Source organism: Vigna angularis, chromosome 6 (genome assembly GCF_016808095.1).
Source record: "Vigna angularis cultivar LongXiaoDou No.4 chromosome 6, ASM1680809v1, whole genome shotgun sequence".
Classification (NCBI taxonomy): Eukaryota; Viridiplantae; Streptophyta; class Magnoliopsida; order Fabales; family Fabaceae; genus Vigna; species Vigna angularis.
In genome coordinates this window covers 37541089-37561867 of record NC_068975.1, presented here as the reverse complement: position 1 = coordinate 37561867, position 20779 = coordinate 37541089, and the positions used below count along the sequence as shown (strand labels likewise).

The 20779-nt window shown below is 29.0% G+C and overlaps 4 protein-coding genes and 1 pseudogene across 6 annotated transcripts; 2 read left to right on the top strand and 3 right to left on the bottom strand.

Moving 5' to 3' along the window:
• Window positions 1–1301: 1301 nt before the first annotated feature.
• LOC108343082 (uncharacterized) lies at window positions 1302–2081 on the bottom strand. The gene has a single exon (XM_017581134.2). The coding sequence runs from the start codon at window positions 2007–2009 to the stop codon at window positions 1566–1568; it is 444 nt and encodes a 147-aa protein (XP_017436623.1). The 5' UTR covers window positions 2010–2081; the 3' UTR covers window positions 1302–1565.
• Window positions 2082–7767: 5686 nt separating this feature from the next.
• On the top strand, window positions 7768–9204 carry LOC108341739 (chalcone synthase-like; annotated as a pseudogene).
• Window positions 9205–11004: 1800 nt separating this feature from the next.
• LOC108341738 (transmembrane emp24 domain-containing protein p24delta5) lies at window positions 11005–12361 on the top strand. Its single transcript, XM_017579380.1, has 4 exons — window positions 11005–11187; window positions 11556–11765; window positions 12055–12131; window positions 12217–12361. Exons 1-4 carry the CDS (start codon window positions 11005–11007, stop codon window positions 12359–12361), a joined length of 615 nt encoding a protein of 204 aa, XP_017434869.1.
• Window positions 12362–13580: 1219 nt separating this feature from the next.
• On the bottom strand, window positions 13581–15768 carry LOC108342193 (F-box protein At1g10780). Of its 2 annotated transcripts, none has more exons than XM_017579914.2 (4): window positions 15638–15768; window positions 14423–15166; window positions 14038–14318; window positions 13581–13950 (listed from the first exon to the last, which is right to left on the bottom strand). In XM_017579914.2, exons 2-4 carry the CDS (start codon window positions 15162–15164, stop codon window positions 13714–13716), a joined length of 1260 nt encoding a protein of 419 aa, XP_017435403.1. In that variant the 5' UTR covers window positions 15165–15166; window positions 15638–15768; the 3' UTR covers window positions 13581–13713. The 2 variants fall into 2 exon arrangements, with proteins under 2 accessions (XP_017435403.1, XP_017435404.1); XM_017579915.2 differs by having other exon boundaries at window positions 15689–15745.
• A 724-nt stretch (window positions 15769–16492) lies between these two features.
• On the bottom strand, window positions 16493–19567 carry LOC108342239 (probable plastid-lipid-associated protein 4, chloroplastic). Of its 2 annotated transcripts, XM_017579982.2 has the most exons (6): window positions 19232–19565; window positions 18836–18949; window positions 17513–17608; window positions 17347–17421; window positions 16999–17066; window positions 16493–16837 (listed from the first exon to the last, which is right to left on the bottom strand). In XM_017579982.2, exons 1-6 carry the CDS (start codon window positions 19511–19513, stop codon window positions 16765–16767), a joined length of 708 nt encoding a protein of 235 aa, XP_017435471.1. In that variant the 5' UTR covers window positions 19514–19565; the 3' UTR covers window positions 16493–16764. The 2 variants fall into 2 exon arrangements, with proteins under 2 accessions (XP_017435471.1, XP_052735708.1); XM_052879748.1 differs by lacking the exon at window positions 17347–17421 and having other exon boundaries at window positions 19232–19567.
• Between the last annotated feature and the right edge of the window lie 1212 nt (window positions 19568–20779).

Sequence of the window (20779 nt, the reverse complement as noted above, 5' to 3'; positions counted from 1 at the left end):
AAATGTTGTTCGAAGATATGCAGGTAAGAACGACAATGGTCCCACTAGCGTAACATTTAGTCTACATCTTAAAAATAAGTAACATTTTAAAAGAAAAAAAGATATACAAATATTGCAATAATAATATTATTTTAATATTTTATATCTTTATTGTATTTCATGAGTAATAAAACGGAAATAAGTTAAATAAATATAAGAATAACAACTATAATCAAACATCAAAACTAAATATTTCATGAAAAAAAACATAAAAAAAAAATTATTGTCTAATCTACTAAAACAATATAGTAATTAACCATCATCTTGTTTTGACTTTTACAACATTGTTCTTTTATTTCACTAACATTGCATGTAGCTTTGAAATACATTCCCTAACATCATTGTACTTTTACAACATCATTGTTCCTATTATAAAAAAAAATAAAGTAAACCTAACTTACTTAAAACTTAAAATATAATAGATTTTTTTATTTTTGGTTATGCAAAGTAATCCACCCTACATTACCAACTTTGGTTGGAGTTAAGATAAATTTAATTATGCATGAATTTCTTCAACCTTTTATAGTTAAAAAGATAAATATTGTAATAGTTAAAATAAAAATAAAAATTAATTAAGTTTCTAATCATATAAATTTAATTTATTTTTAATCAAATATATATTAAAAACCCAGTTTTGGCATTAAAGTGTATCAAGGACTTCCCAACTCAAAAAAAATAAATCCCTTGAGAGGGATATTAGATTCTTAAAATAAGAATATGGACATGAATATCCAGGATCAGGTGCATGCATGTATTGCATAAGAAAACTGAGTATGTGCAGAGTAACTCCAATCTTCATTGTCAGAACTCAGAAAACATCCACTGTATAATAAAATATTAATCATCAGCTGGATACCCATTTTCTTCATTGTGCCAATCCAAGATGAAGATCCCAAAAAGACGTGGTAAACAGCTTGTTACTACTCAGTTCTTTAGCCAAATGACAAAGTTTAACATCTATGTACACACTAAATGAAGTTGTTTGAATTCAAGATTTCATTGAGAAATAGGTTGAACTTGAGTATGGCTATGCAACTACACATTTGTAAAATCTGAAAACAAACAAGATTCATCTTCATGCATAGAAGACCATTTAAATCTGGAAGGAAAACAGCAATTTAATCTGCAGGAAAACCCCAGAAGAAAATATTTTTCCTCTAAATTAGCCCAGAAAATGAATCAGAGAAGCAATATAGCCACTCTAAATTAATTAAGCTGCTTGAATCATGAGCCTTGTATTGTTAGTTGCATATACAGATAGATACACTCAAATCAAACCATGGATTTGGCCTTTGGCCTTATAAACAACAGTGAATATGTTTTCTGCTTACAGTTTTGGCTGAATGTTCTTCAGCATCTCAATTGGTACAATTCTGATATAATAAAGTTTCTATTTTTCCAAAGCAGCAATGTAGAAATAACAAGAAAGAATAAAAGGGGTATGAAATATATTTAATGACAGGTTTAACCTGAAGTGAATAATACATATATAATGAAGAAAAGGGGTATGGGAAATTGGAGATATATTAAGAAGGATGAACCTTTCCAGAAGAGAGACCTTTCCAAGCTGATTTCATGGAAGCAGTGGCTGAATTGAGAGCAGCCTCAATATACTTCTTGGAAGCAACAGAGGCACCTTTTTCCATCAAGTTTCCCATTTTTCTGGCTCTTTCAGCAGTTTGAACAAGGTTTTCCATTTCATCTTTTGCCATCCTCTCAAGCTCTTCTTCGAAGCGTCTGAACTCATCCATGGCAGTCTCCATGACCGAGTCAAGGTACTCTTCAGCTTCTTGCATGCCAGCTTCTGCTTCCTCCACCTCTCTGTCTTGCTCCAGTTCAGCAGCTGCCCATGCCTTGTAGGATTCAATCTCGAACAGCTTCATCAGATCTTCAATTGTGGAAGGGTCAAAGTTCTTGTCTTGAAGGGCCTGCTCTGAGAGGAAGGTGAATTGGGAAAGTAAAGCTTCCATGGATGGATAGAGGAAGCAGATCTAACTGTGTCAGTGTGTTTAGAGTAAGAAAAAAGTGGATGGAGCAATATCTTACAAAATCATGGCTATCTTCTATATGGATCGGGTCAGAAATTTTCACATGGATCGGGTCGGTGAGGTGCTTATCCTATATTTGAATTTTCCACATTGATACCCGTAAACAGGAAAAACATTTGCTTCGATTTTTCAGTTGGGACGTATATCGGAGTAAAAAAAATATCCTAAAATGGATTCTAAGTTTTAAGATTAAGGATATTTTAATAATTTTTATTTAAAAAAAAAACTCAAATCATGATTATTTTTCTCAGTTTTTTCGATTCTTTCTTTTTCATTTTTTTTTATTTTAATATTTTTTTTATCATTTTTATGTTAGTTCCGATTGAAAAAATAAAAAACACTTGTTTAACTTTTTTTTTAGTTTTGAAAATAAAAGTTATTAAAATACTTTTAACTTTCAGACTTAAAATTCATACTTAAAATTTATAATATATTAGAGTATTTTTATCTATTAGAACTCGATACAATATACTAACTAAAAAGATGTATACATATTAGCAAATCCCTTAAAAAAATTAAGTAACCTTTTTTGAAGAATTCATGGTGATAAAAGAAAATGTTACATGAAAAGGACTTGGAATCTATCCGTTAAGTTTCTTCCTTTCTTTTGTATTATTGGCAAAAGTTTGGAGATCTACTGAGACGAGAATCAAAAGTATCAATCATAGAGGGATGGTGAACCATTGCTTTGAAATTTTGACAGATCCTTTTTTTATATTATAATAATAGGGTTTATTTTACATTATTTGATAGATAATATACAAATAAAATAATTATAAAAAAAGTTATATATATTTTTTAAAAGAAAGTAAAAAAGTAAAAGATGATAGTGTTAATTAAATATAAAAAATTTATATGTGTTAAATTATTATTTTTCTTCTCAGTATGAATTTGATTTTTTACTTTTTTTTTATTCTTACCCTGGAACAATGCATTAAAAGTTCATCTAAGTGTTGATTATGATTATGAAAAAATGGTCTGAAATAATCAATGCTATTTGGTATACTATTGTTTCCTTCTTTTTCAAAGCACCGCAGCTTCATGTGTCAGTTTCTCAAAATCTTAATGTTGGTTTGGTACAACTAATTTTCAAGCAAAAAAGGTGGAAATAGTTAAGGACTCTAAAAATTATCTATTTGGAGATGGAATCCTATTTCTAACTTTTTGATAATTGATTGATGCATGTAAGTATATTCTAAAATATTAAAATTAAAATTATAAAATAAATTTAAGAAAAAAATAGTGTAATTGTTTATATACTGTAGTAAATTTTATTATATATGTAAATGTGATTGAAAAATATTATTGCTTGTGTTCAATTTTAAATAATTGACATAATGTTGTTATATATATATATATATATATATATATATATATATATATATATATATATATATATATATATATATATATATATATATATATATATATATATATATATATATATATATATATGCTTATTTATGGATCAATGTACAACAATTAATAAAAATAATAAACTTTGATGACTGTTTTTATACATTTCTTTTGTCATTTTATTTTTAAAAGTGTGATTTTTATTAGACGTGTTACTCTGTAATTGAAAAAATAAATAAATAAAAACTACACTTAGTATATAAAAAATAGGATAAAAAATGATAACGGAATTGTTTTTTAACTGTGTCAAGTTTTGTTTATATAATAATTATAACAATAATTTTTTTTGTGTGACTACTCTTACATATATATATTTGACTTTAATAATATGTTTCCACCAATTGAAGGAAAAGAAAAATAAATATAAAAAAAAAGTTGAAAAAACATAATTGTAAAACTCAACAAAATAAGATGAAAGTTTATCTCTAACTTTTCCACTTGATTTGTAAAAAAATAATATGAAACATAATTAATTATATTTTAAACAAGGTAGATATTATTATAAAATTTTGCCATCTCAGTTATAGTAACATCTAAAATTATTAATTATTTATCATTGAATGAAAAATTAATAAAAAATAAAATAAAAATACAAAACATGGAAATTAAATCAAACCCGTCATAAAAATTACATTTGTTCACCATCAACATTATTAATGGAGTGGAAGATGAAAAATGTTGTTAATATCTAAGATACTTCATAAATGAGATTATTCAATAATTACTTTTATATATTTTATCTTACGATTTTATTTTATTTTATTCTATTACTTTTATATGTTTTTTCTAACAATTTTATTTCATTTGTTAACTATTTAAAAATATATATATGAGCAGATAAAGAGAGTAGATATTGAGAACGGAATCTAAACAATGATGAATTTGTGAAGAAAGCTGGAAAATTCACATAAGATATCACAAAAAAAATTTGACAAAATATGTTTGAAAACTTTCTTCACATTGGTGTGAAGATTTGTGAGAGTATAATATAGAATAAATATACATATTTTATTATACTTACTTATATCTATATATTAATTTTATATAATTATTTTTATTATATTTTTGTAATAATATAATAAAAATAATAAAATATAAATTATTATTAAAATAAGAATATTTATAATAAATAATAATAATACTATATTATAATAATAATAATAATAATAATATAAATAATAATAATTAATTAAAACATTTTTTAATATATCAAACATATATCATTCACTAATTTTCATAAACTTTCATGTCAAATATTTTCATTTTTAACCATCTATTTTCTAATCCAAATAACCCACATTCACCTATTTTTCTCCTCATTCTCTCAAATTTATTTCAAATCCAAATCTTTATGATAGCTACATAGTCTAACCAAATTTAATGAACTTAATTATCTTTAACAAAGACTTAAAATATTTTGAAATTCAACATTATTTACAGGTATGTTAATTAACTTCATATTAAATTGTCATTTACTTTCTTTTAATCATTGAATTGTATTGGAAAATATCTCTATTTTTTCTTATTATCATCCATAAAGCATATTCTTAAAATAAAATTAATTAAAACAGTAAAATGAATTTAAGAAAAAATTATTTAGTTATTAATTCTACTAATATGGTTTTTTATGTACACATATAAACATTTTTTGTGTGTGTATTACATGAATATCCATTTATAGTTTTACAAATAAAAATAATAATAATAATACCTACATATAAAAAACATTCAATTTAATATACACATTTGCATCACTATTGTTTAAGAAAAAGTAATAATTTGTAATATATACTAAACTCTTTAAATATTTTTTAAATCGAAATCTACAATCTTAATATTATTATATATAAAATTATAAAATCTATAATTGAATATTATAAATATTATAAATTTTAAATATCATAACTGAATAGTAATTTTTATCAATAAAATTAAATCTAATAAATAATTTTGTTTCGTGGGGTGTATGGTTGTTCTAATGAGTTATGAAAACTGCTAAAAAATAGAAAATATATATAGAAAAACAAATGTGGATACCAAATAGAAAAATTCTCTTTATATACATAGAGGTATAGATATATAGATATATATGGATGACAAGTTTTAATAAATTTTTAAATATTTATAAATTGATTTTGTTTATTAAAAAGTTTATATTAATCTGTGTTAAAATATTTTTTTGTTTTTGTTTAAGTATTCAATTATTTCAATTTTATTATTAATAGAATTGTGTAATTTGTTGTTTCCTTTTTTTTAACTTACTTATCAATTCATTCTTCTTCTTTTTTATCTAGTAACAAATGTAATATAAGTAGAAAACTAAGTTCAATAACAAAATTAACTTAAGAGATTTATTATAATAGGAATTTTTTGTTTATATGTCTGATATATTTTATAATAGATTGTGTGATTTCTATTTTTTTTTTTTGATTTTTTTTAATAAAATCTGTGTTAAGACAGTGATATCTCTATATGAGTTAATTTAAAAAACAAAACTGAAAATAATAAGAGTTAATTAATAAGTTAAAGTTGAAAAAATAAAAACAGCAATCACGTATATAAAAAATATTTTGATCAACAATTCTTTTAATAAAACTTTAATTAAAAACACTAAAATTTATAAATTATTTAAAGCTTAATTAAGCTTATTTAAAACTTTTATTTTATTTTTTTCATTGAAATTTTAGTTCTTTTGTTTAAAAGTTTTTGTAATGTTAATCTAAGATATGTATAATTATTTTTTTACACACCTTAAATATTATATTAAATATAGGATTCTGTTAAATTAAAATACAATAAATTTTGAAATTGACAGTTTGTTTTTAAAGCGAGATACTAAAATCACATAAATATAAAAACCATAAGCACAGATCAATAAATCATAAAAAAACAAAAGGATATTACTTTAAGAGTCAACTGTACCATTCGTGCATTAAAAAAAATTAAAAGAAACTTAATTACAAGTTTACAAGATAATTATTATCTGTTATAACTTATTGGTTATTCTTTTGCTGTTTGATTTTAAGTTGGGTTGATCATATATATATATATATATATATATATATATATATATATATATATATATATATGAGATAAATAATTGTACAAAAGCTTTTAATTATAGAAATTGCCATAACTCTAATTTTGATTTGTCTTTCATGGATTTAATTGAAGCCGTTGACAATAAAAAATGGTGCAATTTGCCTTGTGGATGGTCCAGTTTATAGAGTTTAGGGGAACAATGTCATTTACTACATTCTTTATGGTTTGTTTATTAGGGTATCCAAAAAATTAGGTCCATACGTTTTCTATTATTTTATAATTGTGATATTTCTTTATTTATTTGTTATTTTCAAAATTATATGTTTCAAAAAAAATTATTGATTGTTTAAAGTGAAAAATTCAAGTATAAAATTAATAATTTTGAAAATAAGCGAGATCGGTAAATAATATAAAGAGAAAGAGCCCTAAAATAATTTATTTAAAGTTTTAGGTTATAGTAAGGTTAAATATCTTTTATAAACGAATTATGTTTTATCTTCTCTATTAAGAAAATATAAAAAAGTTCATCATCTCGGTGTTTATTTTTAGTTTTATCTATGTTTATTGTATGGTCCAAACAGTCATACATGACATCTCACCAAGCAAATCGGACGTTCCTATAAAAGAAAGCAACTACGTAGCGAATGAATGTGGCAGAATCAATATGCAAGACCGAACGACCAGGAATAGAGACGTCTGGTATTAGTTAATATACAGGTTTTCTTACAAGAATTAAGATAAATAGTAATTAGAGGTATTGGACTAAGATTGGATCGGGATTAAGATTTCACTAATCTCAAGTCCATGGTAGGTGATCACGTTTACTGTGCATTTATTACTATTGTATTGAATTACTGTACAAATATTTTAACGATTTTAGCATAAGAGAACCTTTGACAGATACCCCTCCGGACGGTGGAATAAAGACGAATACTTGATTTAGGTACCATCTTAGAAGAAGAAATTGTACAAATATTAAAGTAACTTCACCTCATACCTAAAACACTTATGTATTTTTTTTTATGTGCAATGCATTATTATATTTAAGTGAGACAATTAATAAAACAGAATTATTTAAATTTTTTGAAATGAAATGAAATTACAAAGTTTTAGTATATCTAATATGGAATTTGTTATAATTTATGAATACAGGAAAGTAGGAGTCTATAAATAGACATATAACTTGCTCTCTAAGTGCAGATATCTTACAAAATAACTATCTTTGTTTCTTGTGTTTGGTTTTAGGTGATGGATCAATCTCTGGGCTCCAACAAAATGGCATACTTGAAGGAAGTACGAGAAAAAGAAAGAGCTGGTGGAGCCGCCGCCATACTAGCCATTGCCACCGCAACTCCACCCAACTGCATTCACCAAGATGACTTCCCCGATTATTACTTCCGAATCACCAACAGTGATCACATGACTCAACTCAAGGCCAAGTTCAAGCGCATATGTAAGCTCAACTTTCCACCACCACCATCTTTATCATATCATCTCTTTCCATATGAAATCAAATGTGTTGGACATGCAAACAGGTGAAAAGTCCATGGTGAAGACACGATACACACACCTCACTGAACAAATCTTGAATGAGAACCCCGAGTTCGCAAGTTACAGAGCATCCTTGGATGCACGACAGGACATACTAATCAAGGAAATTCCGAAGCTTGGGGAGAAGGCGGCGTCCAAAGCCATCGAAGAATGGGGAAGAGACAAGTCCCACATCACTCACCTCGTCTTCTGCTCCTACGCGGGTATGGACATGCCAGGTGCTGACTACCAACTTCTCAAGCTCTTGGGCCTCAAACCATCCACCAAAAGGTTCATGTTATACCACCAAGGTTGCTACGCCGGCGGCGCCGCACTTCGTCTAGCTAAAGACCTAGCCGAGAACAACGTTGGAGCACGTGTTCTGGTGGTGTGTTCCGAGATCACGGTTGCCGGATTTCGTGGACCCTCCGAAACCGACGTGGAGTTGTTGGTGGGACTGGCACTCTTCGGTGACGGTGCTTCATCTGCCATCGTTGGATCCGACCCAGAAACATCCACGGAACGGCCCTTGTTTCACATTGTGTCGGCATCGCAGACAATATTACCGAACTCGGAGGGTGCCATGGAGATACACCTGCGCGAGATGGGACTGACATTCCATCAGTGTTCCGATGTTAATCGGAGACAACGTGGAGAAAATGTTGGAAGAAAGCTTGAAGGCAGTGATCGGGGTGAGTGATTGGAACTCGTTGTTCTGGGTGGTGCACCCTGGTGGTCCTGCAATCTTGAACCAGATAGAGGAGAAAGTTAGGTTGAACCCTAACAAACTGAAAGCTTCTAGAAAGGTTTTGAGTGAGTATGGGAACATGTCGAGTGCATGTGTGCTGTTTGTGCTTGATGAGATGAGAAGGAAGTCTGTGACGGAAGGAAAAGGCACAACTGGTGAAGGATTTGAATGGGGCGTTTTGCTAGGGTTTGGCCCTGGATTGACCCTCGAGACCATTGTTTTGCACAGTGCCATTGTAGACTCAGCTTCTGGTTATGGAGTTTCCCGCCATTTTCCAAAGCTGCTGCATATGTGAACCATTTCTCATGCCTTATTTAACGTTTCTCTCATGTATGTCTAAAACAGAATAAAACATATGTAATAAGATTGTCCCATGATAACCCTGTATTTCTGAAAAAAGATGTTTTTACATGTTTGCAAATATTTTCATATTTTCATCTCATCAATCGTCCTTGTATCCTTTTATCGAATCCTAATTTTTGTTAAGAGATGGAGAGTAATTAGTTTGATAACTATATATAGATAATTATAATGGAGTTTTTGTGAGGGATTCATAGAAAAGATTTAACAATAGTGAGTCAAAACACATAACAAATTAAGATTACCTTCTACCAAAAACTTTAAAATAATATATTAGTCTTCTTTTTATGTCACTTAACATTATTAATTATATCTACTGAATATAAGATTTAAACTCGTATTTAAATTTCTAATAAATCTCGGAGATATAAATTCATAATAGAAAATATACATAAAAAAGTAAGAAACATTTGTGTATTATTTGTTCAAAACAAATTTATATGGTATTTAATCTGTTTTATGCAATTAATTAATGGCTTTCTAGTTTTATCATTTAAACTTCTAAAATTACAGATCATGGTGTACTTAACAATTTATAATTAATTGAAGATGTAGCTCATTAGTTATTTTTGGTAATAAAAGGTATATATTTTTTTCGTACCAAAAATATCATATATATCATTACACGTTTCCCATAATTATCGAACAATATTATAAATTGATAAAATGTAATAATTAACTTTCTAAAACAATCAAAGTTAATAATAATAATTTGATAAAATGTATTAGTTTTATAAAATATTAAAGTTCTGTATAGTTGGAACCGTAAAATCTAAATATTTATTTATATATTTTTTTCCTACAGCCAACAGGGCCACCTTAGAAAGAGAAAGAAGAAAATACACTAAAATTAATTGGGGAATAATTAAAGTGGTTTCACTACTCTTATTTAAGACCAGACAATAGGGAGAAGTTACAAGCTACTTTTTCTCCCTTCCAAAATTTAGTATTTTATTATGTTTTTCCCAACTTGCCCTTTGTTATAATAAACTAAATTAAGAGTGATTGACAATAAAATCTCAGTTAACCTTATATATATATATATATATATATATATATATATATATATATATATATATATATATATATATATATATATATTTATATATATATAAAATAAGATTTGAATTCTAAACAGTCAAGAAAGATAACCTGTTAATCATTTATATTTTACTTATATTTTAATGTAAGTAAAGTATTTCTAGTTATTTAAAATTTAGAGAATGTTTTTTTAAAATTTTGGTACATTATACAATACCAAAGATAATCATTTTAAAGATGAATAAGCTTTAAGATTAACATGAGAAATTAAATTTGTCGATTTTTCAAAAAAAGTAATATACTTAACAGACATAAAAAAGATAAGTGTTCAATTAATTTTCATAATTTTCCTAAGTGTTAAAACTAACGATAAAAGAATATTCACTATTAGCGTGAATTTTTTCAATCATTCGATTACATATATATTTTTATAAAAGCTGTTTAAATGAAAAATACTGAAAGAGTACATTAAACAAGTTTAGATCTAAGAGAAATAGGAGATAACAGACGTAATGGAAGAAGCAAAGAAAGAATAATAATGGATGATAAGAGAATAGCTAAAAAAAGAAGATAAAAAAACAGAAACTAGAGGAGACAAGGCAAGAGAGGCAGTTACAGATGTTACATGTTACTACGTTGTTGGTCACATCAGAAGAAACTTTGCTCTTCAAATCAAAACTGGATCCATCACAAGCTGACATTAATTTCACGTTGTAATTACAAAAATTTGATCAAACAGTGTTTTTGTGTATGAAGAATACATAGCACAGAGATAATATCATGTCAATGTTGTTGCCACTCGTCTTCTTCTTCTGCTTCTTCTTCTCGACCTCTCGCGCATTATGGATAACGATACCAACCGGCGGCACCAAGTGCGTTTCCGAAGAAATCCATAGCAACGTCGTCGTTTTGGTCCATTACGCTCTCGTCGGTGGTACCCCCAACAGCACCATTTCCTCCAAGGTAACGTTTTTCGCACACCCTCTTCCTCTTTCTTTCCTGGGTCGCCCTTCAAATTCAATTCTCTTCCGCCCTCTCCATACACTCATTCTTGTTTCCACTGTTTTGACCTGAACGCATGCATGCATGCATATGAATGATTTTATATCGTATCTGTGTTGCTAGTTTCATTTCTCGTGTGTTCTTCTTGTGATGTCTACGCTAAATAAATAACTGCGTTTCAAATAAGAAAAAGATTCATGAACACCTTGTTTACAGAAATTGTGCAGATATATTGTTTCTATGTTTTTGGTATGTGAAAGGATGAATTAGAACGATTTTTTAGCCATGTTTGGATGAAGGACATTTGTCATATAATGTGTTTTGTTCAGGTGTCATCACCATATGGAAACGACCTTCATCACTTAGATAACACACGGGTGGGTAATTTGGCTTTTACAGCTCGAGAGAGTGGACTGTACCTTGCATGCTTCTGGGTGGATCGTAATGATCGAGGAGGAGACATTATTTTGGACCTTGATTGGAAAACTGGAATTGAAGCTAAGGATTGGGATTCTGTTGCTAAAAGAGAGAAGATTCAGGTAAACCATTTCATCTAAAATCAGTTAACATGATTTTCGTTAGAAGTATCAAATTCACTACTTAATCAGAGACAAGGCTAATTTACATATAAACGAGTGTAAATCTCATCTTAGAAACTAGTTTTATAGAATTAAGTTAGACTTAAAGTTCACTTCTTAACATAACATAACGTAAGTGCAAACCTTATTTTATAAACCGATTTTGTGAGGTTAAATTAGCATTCAAAGTCCACTTCTTATCAATTTTAGACAAATTTTCATGTACATTTGATTTGACATTGATGGCTAGGGAGTAGAGCTTGAGTTGAGAAGGCTAGAAGGATCGGTGGAGTCTATCCATGAGAATTTGATGCATCTGAGGGGAAGGTAAGTTTGATAAATTCCATAGTAAAATGTGTTGCAGAGAATTTCTGATGTATGATATTTGTTCTGTTTTGGGAAATTGAATCAGGGAAGCAGAGTTGAGGAACCTGAGTGAATCAACGAATGCGAGAGTGGTGTGGTTTAGCTTTTTGTCCTTAGGTGTCTGCATCACAGTTTCAGGTTTGCAGTTGTTGCATTTGAAGCGATACTTCCACAAGAAAAAGCTTATTTAGATGCTGCCAAGCTTTTTTATTTTATTTTAAAGAAGGAATTTTCTATAACTAAGGCATTTTCATGAGCTTTGCTTCTTTCACAAGTAGTGAAATTGTTGCACCTTGTCCATAGAAATTTGCTTTGTCTGGTTTGAATTAACTTGTAAAATCACATTTAATTTGTGAACTTCAAATGTAGAAAGCACTACTGATTGATGAGAACTTCTTAATTGAAGTAAACATTTGGTTCTGAACTTCAAATGATTGCTTTATGATTTGTACGTGTTTATGAAAATGTTAGAGACGAGAACTTTTAGAAACTGAGTAAAAGTTAATTTCAACTTAACAAAAATAGGTTAGTTAGAAAACTAAAACATGGAAGGATTATTTTGACTTTACTTTTTCTAGAAGTTGTTGAAAATTTTATATAAGATAATACTATGATTTATTAATTACTTTCTTTGGAAAAATTAGCTGCTATGATCGACTAACCTATATTCATTTGACATAATATAAAATTATCATAAAGAAATAAATTTTTATATTTAAAAAAGAAGAGTACAAAATAAGAAAGAATAATGCAAAAGAATGTAAAAAATTTGTATGTGTGAAAATATCTTTTTTTTTATTAAAAAACAAGTACAAAAAAAATTGAAGTGGTGTATTTTAGAAAAGAAGTCAAAAAAAGTAACATTAAAACTGGGTCATGGGTTGATTTGTGGGTTGGTCCAATAAAACTTAATTTGGGTCATTTCTTGCTTCACCTCCATTATTTGAAATAACCTGCACTGCTACAAAATTTTTGTATTTTAAAATATAGAATCCCAATTTAGAATATAAAATAAAAAATACGTTTTGAATTGTATAATACGAAATACTTTTTTTCTTCGGATTGCACTTTTTGAAATTCGAAAAAATAGTATCATACATATTTTAAAATAGAAATTAAAAAAATACATTTTTAATTATATAATTTGAAATATAAAATTTAAGAGACTGTACAAAGAAGTTGCCCTATAAAGCATTGGTTGAGCGTAGTCAACTTTATAAGGAATTGATCATTGGTCAAGGGTTGGCTCTTAAATGTAATGATGCACAAACACTAAATGTAATGGTGCATTATCATACCAATCAACCATAGCCATAACATCAAATGAATTGCATCAAATTTAAATTTAGCTTATCTTAGAGGAAAATATGGTAGCGGCATTATTATCTTGTACCCAAACTGGTAAACTGGTAAAGCATTCACTCCCCAAAATGGGAGGTTATCAATTTTCAAAAGACAATCAAAATCATAAGCTCCTCAAAAGTGAAATTGGAAACCAGCACGCAATTTCCTGCATTAAAAATGCAGAAAGATTTTCTAATCTTTATTCTATTCGAACTATCTTGTGGTTCATGTATCTAAACCGGCAAATCTCATCAAAAAAATCATCAGCACTGTTATGAGTGCTCTTCATCTGAAGAATCTTGATAACCATGGTCCTTAGATTTTTGCCGTATTTCAACATGGATTCAAGAGTATTCATTTTTTGTTCAGCATTTAGTGGTGATCTCACTGTGATCACAACCTCCTCCAAACATGGAATTAAAAATCCCGGATCCACCTGCAGATGAACCATCTTCATTAGATTAGATTACATAGAACAACCTTTGTCAGATGAATAATATAAAAAATGTCATTATAAATTTACATGTTTCAGACTGTTTCTCTGACAAAGTGCTGCAAACATGGCTCCATGGATGTCAAATTTGCGCAGGTGGGGATGGCTGTTGAAAAAATCAACAAAATCAACCTCGGGAAAGGGTTGAAGAGCCTCGAAGTTCCCAGTGAATTCCACCTTCATAAAAAGATGCTTCACCTCACTTGCCAATTTCAGTATTTTGCATATTGCATCCCAGCACCACTGAACCCCCCTCATAGACAGGAACTCCAAAGCTGGAAGGTTTCCAAACTCAACCATGTAAACTCTCCCTGGAATCAATCAAAATGAAAAGAGGAGAGAATATTAGGCTTACTAAACAAAAAAAAAAGGCCAAGAAAAGGAATGTATAAGAATGACTTTAAAATTCAACTACCTGCACTATTGGATATTGAAAGATTCTTCAAATGCTGGGATTCAGGAACCCTAATCCAACTGCAACCTTGTACCTCAAGAGATACAATTTTGGATGAGGTTAGTGTCAGTGAACAGTTTCCCAAACCATAGAAATCCAGTTTACACTGCTCCAAATAGGGAAGGTCAATTGAGATTGATCTAACCCCTTCACAGCCAAGCAGTACAAACCTTCTCAGATATGGGCATGACTGAAGCACCGCAACCAATGCAGGTTCCTCCAATCTTACACCAATCATTTCTAGTGTCCTAAGATTGTCAAAAACATCCCATTCCGGGGAACGTGACATTAAGACACCCCAGAGTTTGAGACATTTTAAATTCCTTGCTGCACCGATGCAATCCAATTTTGAAGGGCCTTCGTGGTAGGATTGTTCGTCAGCAAGGTTGTCCAATCGAAGCTCAAGCTGTGAAAGAGATAGACCAACTAGTGATAGCCATGAAGCAAGGCCAGAAGATGAGAAGGGGCTGTATACAATTAGATGGTCTAGCTTCACAACTGTTGATACCATTCTTTTCACAACCTCTTCCGGACTCTCACCAGCCGAAGTGTTATCAAGCGAGTTGCGAGGGAAGTACAGAGTTCTGATGTGAAGCATCGACTCCTTCCATCGCTTAGAAACACAATTACAACAAGCCACATCGCGAGCATTACAAATACGTGACAAGATGCATTGAAGAATGGCATCAGGGAGAGAATCCATAGCTGAGGGTAAAAAACACAAATAATTGTCGGTGGACAGATTAAAAAAACATCTTTCCAAAACAGCAACATGAACAAAGAATAAAGAAAAATTAAAGACTCTCGTAATTATTTTAATCTCAATTATCATTTACATCCTCGGTGCTAGCTCTAAAAATCTTAATTTTTCAAAGACTCGAAAACCAACTTGTTACAAGCAACAGAGTTGAACACCGGTTATGTAAGAATTATGTGTACGGATAATGTAAATTCTATTTCTGAAGCAATGCACATCATAATAGAGAGAACATAGATGAGATTTAAACATTATATCATAATTACGGACAGAAAACTAATACCAGATCTAAGAAATTGATTGAAAGAACTCATTCGTATGAGTATGTATAGAACTAGTAATACATCAGACTCAAAATTAACAACTTTTTTATAGTTCAGCAAGACTGAAACAAAAAAGCGGTCTAAGAGACAGCTTACGGAGTGAGAAATTCAAAGAGAATGAAGATCCGATCTTGGGGGCATCGTCACCTTTTGGGTATGCGGAACGTCTCAGGGGGAGAGAGAGATTTCGAAAATGTATTGAAACATAAAATGTTGTTTTGCCTTATAAGCTAAAGAATTGGAGAAGGAGGGTGGAATGGAAATTATCCCGCTTCTTTTTTCGAGGTATTTCAAATTTTTTTGACCGTTCAAACAAATTCAGTGCTAAGAGCGAGGAGGGTATAATAATAAATACACTAATACGTCTAAGAATAAGAATATGTGTATATTTACAAAAAAAAAATACTTGATAATTCTAATAAATATGATACACAATAATTTCGTTTGTATATGATGCAATTATGCAGACTGTATTTATAATTTTAATTTTTTACTATATTTTTTTGAACTTTCTTTCCAAAATATATTTTATCATTCTTTCTGAATTTCCTTTTATATGTATCAAAAGAAAGGAAGGGAATATTTAAAAATAATACTAGTAAATTTTAACACAGTGATTATTAAATGTTAAATATAAATATTAAACATGTATTTCTTTCCTCTTCAGAAGAAAATCTTGTTTAAGATATGTTTATTAAATATTGAATACAAACATTTTTTCTCTTGCAAAATTTAGAATGTTAACAAATGATATTATAATGAATAAATATTGGATCTGCTACAGTTAAAGCATTGATAAATAAATAAACAGTCAATGTTTGGTATATAGATAAATTCATATATGTATTCAAATCAATCCATTAGACATCAACTTAGCATGGAAAAAGAAATTAGCTAGTATGAAGGAAATCATATCTTCTATCGTCAGAAGATCTATAGCAGACAAAAATGTGTATAGAAATATTAATGGTTGATTTTTTTTTATTTTGGTGACCAACCTTTTTACTTCAACCTTTTTATTGGAGGTTTTAAATCCATAAACATAGTTAACCATTTCTTTTGAATCATACATTTTCCCATATATAGTACAATATTACAAATTTCAAGGGGTGAAAGAGTAGAACTCATTTGGAGCTTTAGATTGTACTCATACTACTTGCTCTTATCTCTTTATACAGAAAGTGTTTGAACACAAGTGTTGCACTGCAATGCTGACAATGCCATTATACAGGAACTCTATAAGATGGATCCACCATTTTCAAGATGAACAAGTTTCCCTTATCGCCTCTTGATACCCTGTTACATTATTATGACAGTATGTGAATGAGTTTTTGGTATCTATAGCAGCTGTCAGGAAAAAACAGTTACAATGGAGATAAAAACATCTTTTTCTCCTAAAAGAATAAGCATGGATCCAACAAAAACATTCTCTACATGTAACATAGCCGGTAACTAACCTCAGTTCTTCATCCAAATATGTTATTTCCAGTTCCCCACGAGCTCTTCCGGGAGCTTTAATAGGTATCTGCATTTGTACATTGTGATGGACTAGATGTTATTTCAACAGGGCAGAAATATACATACACATTACTCATTCATTAGGGCACTTCACCAGTTCCAAATTAAAGGGGTAGAACACTGAGACTAATATAATGTCTATGGGCTTTGTTGGAGCTTATTAGACTAATGGAATTTGCAGAGAAACCTTTACAGAATTTGCAAAATTTACTCCCTCCTTCTTAATCTAATGTCAGCTAAAATAGAATTCCAATGATAACTATTGAGACTCTGAACTGAATACTCACAATGCCTCCAATTTTGAAAGTATCAAATTTTACGGCCACTTTCCTTGGATTTAGAGGTGTTAAATCCGCTGTCACCTACACAATATTGACTTTTTGTTTACACAAGCAATTGCCAAAGTGAGAATGGATCAAGAGTGAGAACTTGTCCCAATTTCACAAGTTTTACCTGGTTGAAGAATGGCCAAGATTCCATATTTTGGGCCCTTAGAGTATCCACATTGATTGCTTGATAATTTGTAACTGATCTCAACAACTTTGGTCTCTATCATTGCATCAATGAAAAAGTTAGGTGGCAAAAATTGGTAGATGGAAAGGGGGAGAAATTGCTTCTTCTTTTTTAAATCTATTACAGATTTATCCAATCTTGTAAAATGAAAGGGAACAATAAAAGTAAAATAGATATTTTGGAATTTAGTGAAAGCTTGTTAAAATATAGGTCAAGTATCACATAAGAACAGTGTTGTGGACTTCCTTCAGTATAAGTACAAATTCAACAAACATAGAGAAGCTAGTTTTGATACTAATGCTAGATGGCTAGTAAATGACTGAATAAATGTAATCATGTATATTGACAATTGTATGATCTAAACTATAGACAAAGTGGGAGATCCATGTACCATTGTTAATGAAGGCATAGAGCTATATGTTTGTATAATACTGGTTAATATTATATGTTTGTATCATATTTTATAAAGAGAAAACAATTAGATAGATAATTTAACTACTGAACAGTATTAAATAGACAATTCCATGCTGGGGGGAATTCAAAACCAAAAAAAAAAAAGAAAAAAAATCTCTCTAATTTTCAGGTGGTTGTATATTTTTTCTACAACTAAATGTATATTTATTCAATGAATACAAAACATTTAGGATATACTATTATTATGAACTCTCCAAATCAAAGATTAAGGTTTTTGAACTTCATTTAATGCATGTAACGTACAGGAGTTGATTATATCATATCTAGGGTAAAACTTTATTCTCTTAAATTATTACTCTTGTTAGATTTCCATCCTCAAATATCAAATTCAACATAGTATACGTAAATTTATCACAACTCATTATGAACAGAATTCAAAGTGCGATCTGCAATCATGATTCTGTGCTCCAAAAATAACATGTGAACACAGAAAACAAGGAAACAACCTGCAATATGCTTGCAAACATTATATGCATCATAGTATATAATATAGATCGGAGTCGGTAAATGCATGAATTGAACTAAATTGTTGTAGAATTGAATTGAAATATAAAAGTGGGTTCAACTCAATTAAACTGAGGTTCAGTTTAAAACCGTTTGGTTGAGGAGTAATTCAACTTTAAAAAACTAAACTACAAGAACAGCTCAGATAAGTTTTTTTCCAAAATAGTTCATTTTTTTATGTAGTTATGTTTAGTTTTATTTTGCTTGACTAGCCTCAATTTAGATGATTTATCACAGGAATATAACCATAAACATGAATTTAAGCCAGGGAAAAAAACTGTTTACCTTGGTTTGCAAAATTGACTGCGATGTAGTGTATATAAGCTCCCACTTTCCATCCAGTAGGTCAGACTTTAGGGGCTCCTTTATTGGACTAACTTTCTCGAGTTCGCTAGCAATCTATTTAGACAAAAATTGCACGAATCAACAATAAAAATGCAAGTGAAGTTGAAAAAACTGGCCACAATTCTATTGAGAGAAAACTAATCAAAAAAACCCACACCATTATATATCAAAATTAGAATTTCACAGAGTAAACTAACGTAGAGTTTCATGAACAAAGTAAGCAACACTAAGTGGTTAAACAAAACAAAAAACGTAGAGTAAATTAGCTTTCATTGTTCTAGACAAGGCTTAATTGAGGAAATGAAGAAAGCATGACATGAAAGACGTGCAATTAACCTGATCAACTGCTTGCTGGTCTTGGAGAGTGGCATCAGCCCCTCGATCAAGCGGTTCAATGGCCTGAAGGAGTTCTTCCTTGATGATCTTGGCATCTTTCCGTTTCTTCAAGAAAGAAGGGAAAAATGAAACCTTTGCTCTCCATTTGTGTGAGAGAGGAAGATGGGTAGTGGAAGGTGTAATTGGGAAGTGAGAAGAAGAAGAAAGCTTTGGTGCATGGAAATGGGGTAGTGAAGATGTGGTGTTCAGAGTTGAAAAGAAGGAAGGAGAAGATAAGGCCATGCCTTAGTCAAATTACACCTTTTTTTCTCTTGCGCCCTTTCTTTCATAAACAAAACATTTGTTTATTAAGATTAACTGTCTACCTAAAGAATGATACAATATAAGATAATTCTTTAAATAAAATCTTTAATTTATCTTTTGTGAAGTATGAAAAATATTAAAAAATAATTAAATAATGGAACTACATATTTTATTTATCTAGCTATTTTTTATATTATTAACAAATTGTATAACATTTTAAATTTATAATTAATATCTTAAAAAATATTTAAATCATTATTATTTAATTTAGTGATATAATTTTCATTTATGCTTTTAAAATTATTATAAATATATTAAGATAGTATGTTAAATAAAAAATTATGATATATAATATAATTAATGTTAATAAAATTATCTAAAATTTTTTTTATTGTATTTTATTTTCTTAAAACTGTAAATACGTTTTATAGGTTCCATACAAATTGATGTTATGGTTGAAATTTTTTTATTTTTAAATTTATTGAATTTTTAGACTTTTTTTTTATATTTCATTTAAATTTATGTAAAAAATGTTGTATTTCATATTTCATATCTAATTTCTTAATTTATTATGATTTTAGTATATTGATTGTCTATTCTAAGTAATTTTATCATAAGGTTTTTTTTAGTTTTCATTTCAGTATTGACATTTTGACTCCAAACATAAACTTTTATGTCAATTATTTATAGATATATGAAGAAGGAAGTTTAATGAAGAGACAATATTAATGATATTTAAGTTCAATTTAAATAAAAGATTAATATTAATTTTAAATCCAACTATAGTTTATATATTTCATTATATTTTTCTTTATGTCAATTCTTTACGAGTTCTAAGGAGACAAATAATATTAACGAGATTTCTGTCCAATTCAAATAATAGATTAATACTACTTTTATTTTTAAGTACTGTGATAATTGATTTATGAGTTTTTTTGACTTTATATAGGTTGATTATCTTACTATTTTTAATTTTACGATTTGACTTAGATTCACATTTAATAATATTTTCTTTAAGAATAAGTCTTTTATACGTATATGCAATCTCTTTTAGGCGAAAGTATTTTCAATCATGAACATTCTTTTCATACAATTATTCATTTTGAGAGAAAACATTATTTTAATCCTTTAATAGAAAAACTTTTGATATAACGATACTAACAAAAATTATGATAATACCAAAAAGTGTTTTGAAAAAGAAATATAGCAATGTAAATATAAAATATAAAATGATGATAGAAAGAA

Bases quoted from the DNA above. Each gene is read 5' to 3' on its own strand.
- LOC108343082 (XM_017581134.2), bottom strand. From the start codon at position 2,009: ATGGAAGCTTTACTTTCCCAATTCACCTTCCTCTCAGAGCAGGCCCTT.
- LOC108341738 (XM_017579380.1), top strand. From the start codon at position 11,005: ATGTCAATGTTGTTGCCACTCGTCTTCTTCTTCTGCTTCTTCTTCTCG. The intron at 11,188-11,555 runs GTAACGTTTTTC...TGTTTTGTTCAG, and splicing joins ACAGCACCATTTCCTCCAAG to GTGTCATCACCATATGGAAA. The intron at 12,132-12,216 runs GTAAGTTTGATA...AAATTGAATCAG, and splicing joins TTGATGCATCTGAGGGGAAG to GGAAGCAGAGTTGAGGAACC.
- LOC108342193 (XM_017579914.2), bottom strand. From the start codon at position 15,164: ATGGATTCTCTCCCTGATGCCATTCTTCAATGCATCTTGTCACGTATT. The intron at 14,319-14,422 runs GTAGTTGAATTT...GATTGATTCCAG, and splicing joins TTCAATATCCAATAGTGCAG to GGAGAGTTTACATGGTTGAG. The intron at 13,951-14,037 runs GTAAATTTATAA...GTTCATCTGCAG, and splicing joins AGAGAAACAGTCTGAAACAT to GTGGATCCGGGATTTTTAAT.
- LOC108342239 (XM_017579982.2), bottom strand. From the start codon at position 19,513: ATGGCCTTATCTTCTCCTTCCTTCTTTTCAACTCTGAACACCACATCT. The intron at 17,609-18,835 runs GTAAACAGTTTT...ATGCAATGATAG, and splicing joins AGTCAATTTTGCAAACCAAG to AGACCAAAGTTGTTGAGATC. The intron at 17,067-17,346 runs GTGAGTATTCAG...GTACAAATGCAG, and splicing joins CTTTCAAAATTGGAGGCATT to ATACCTATTAAAGCTCCCGG.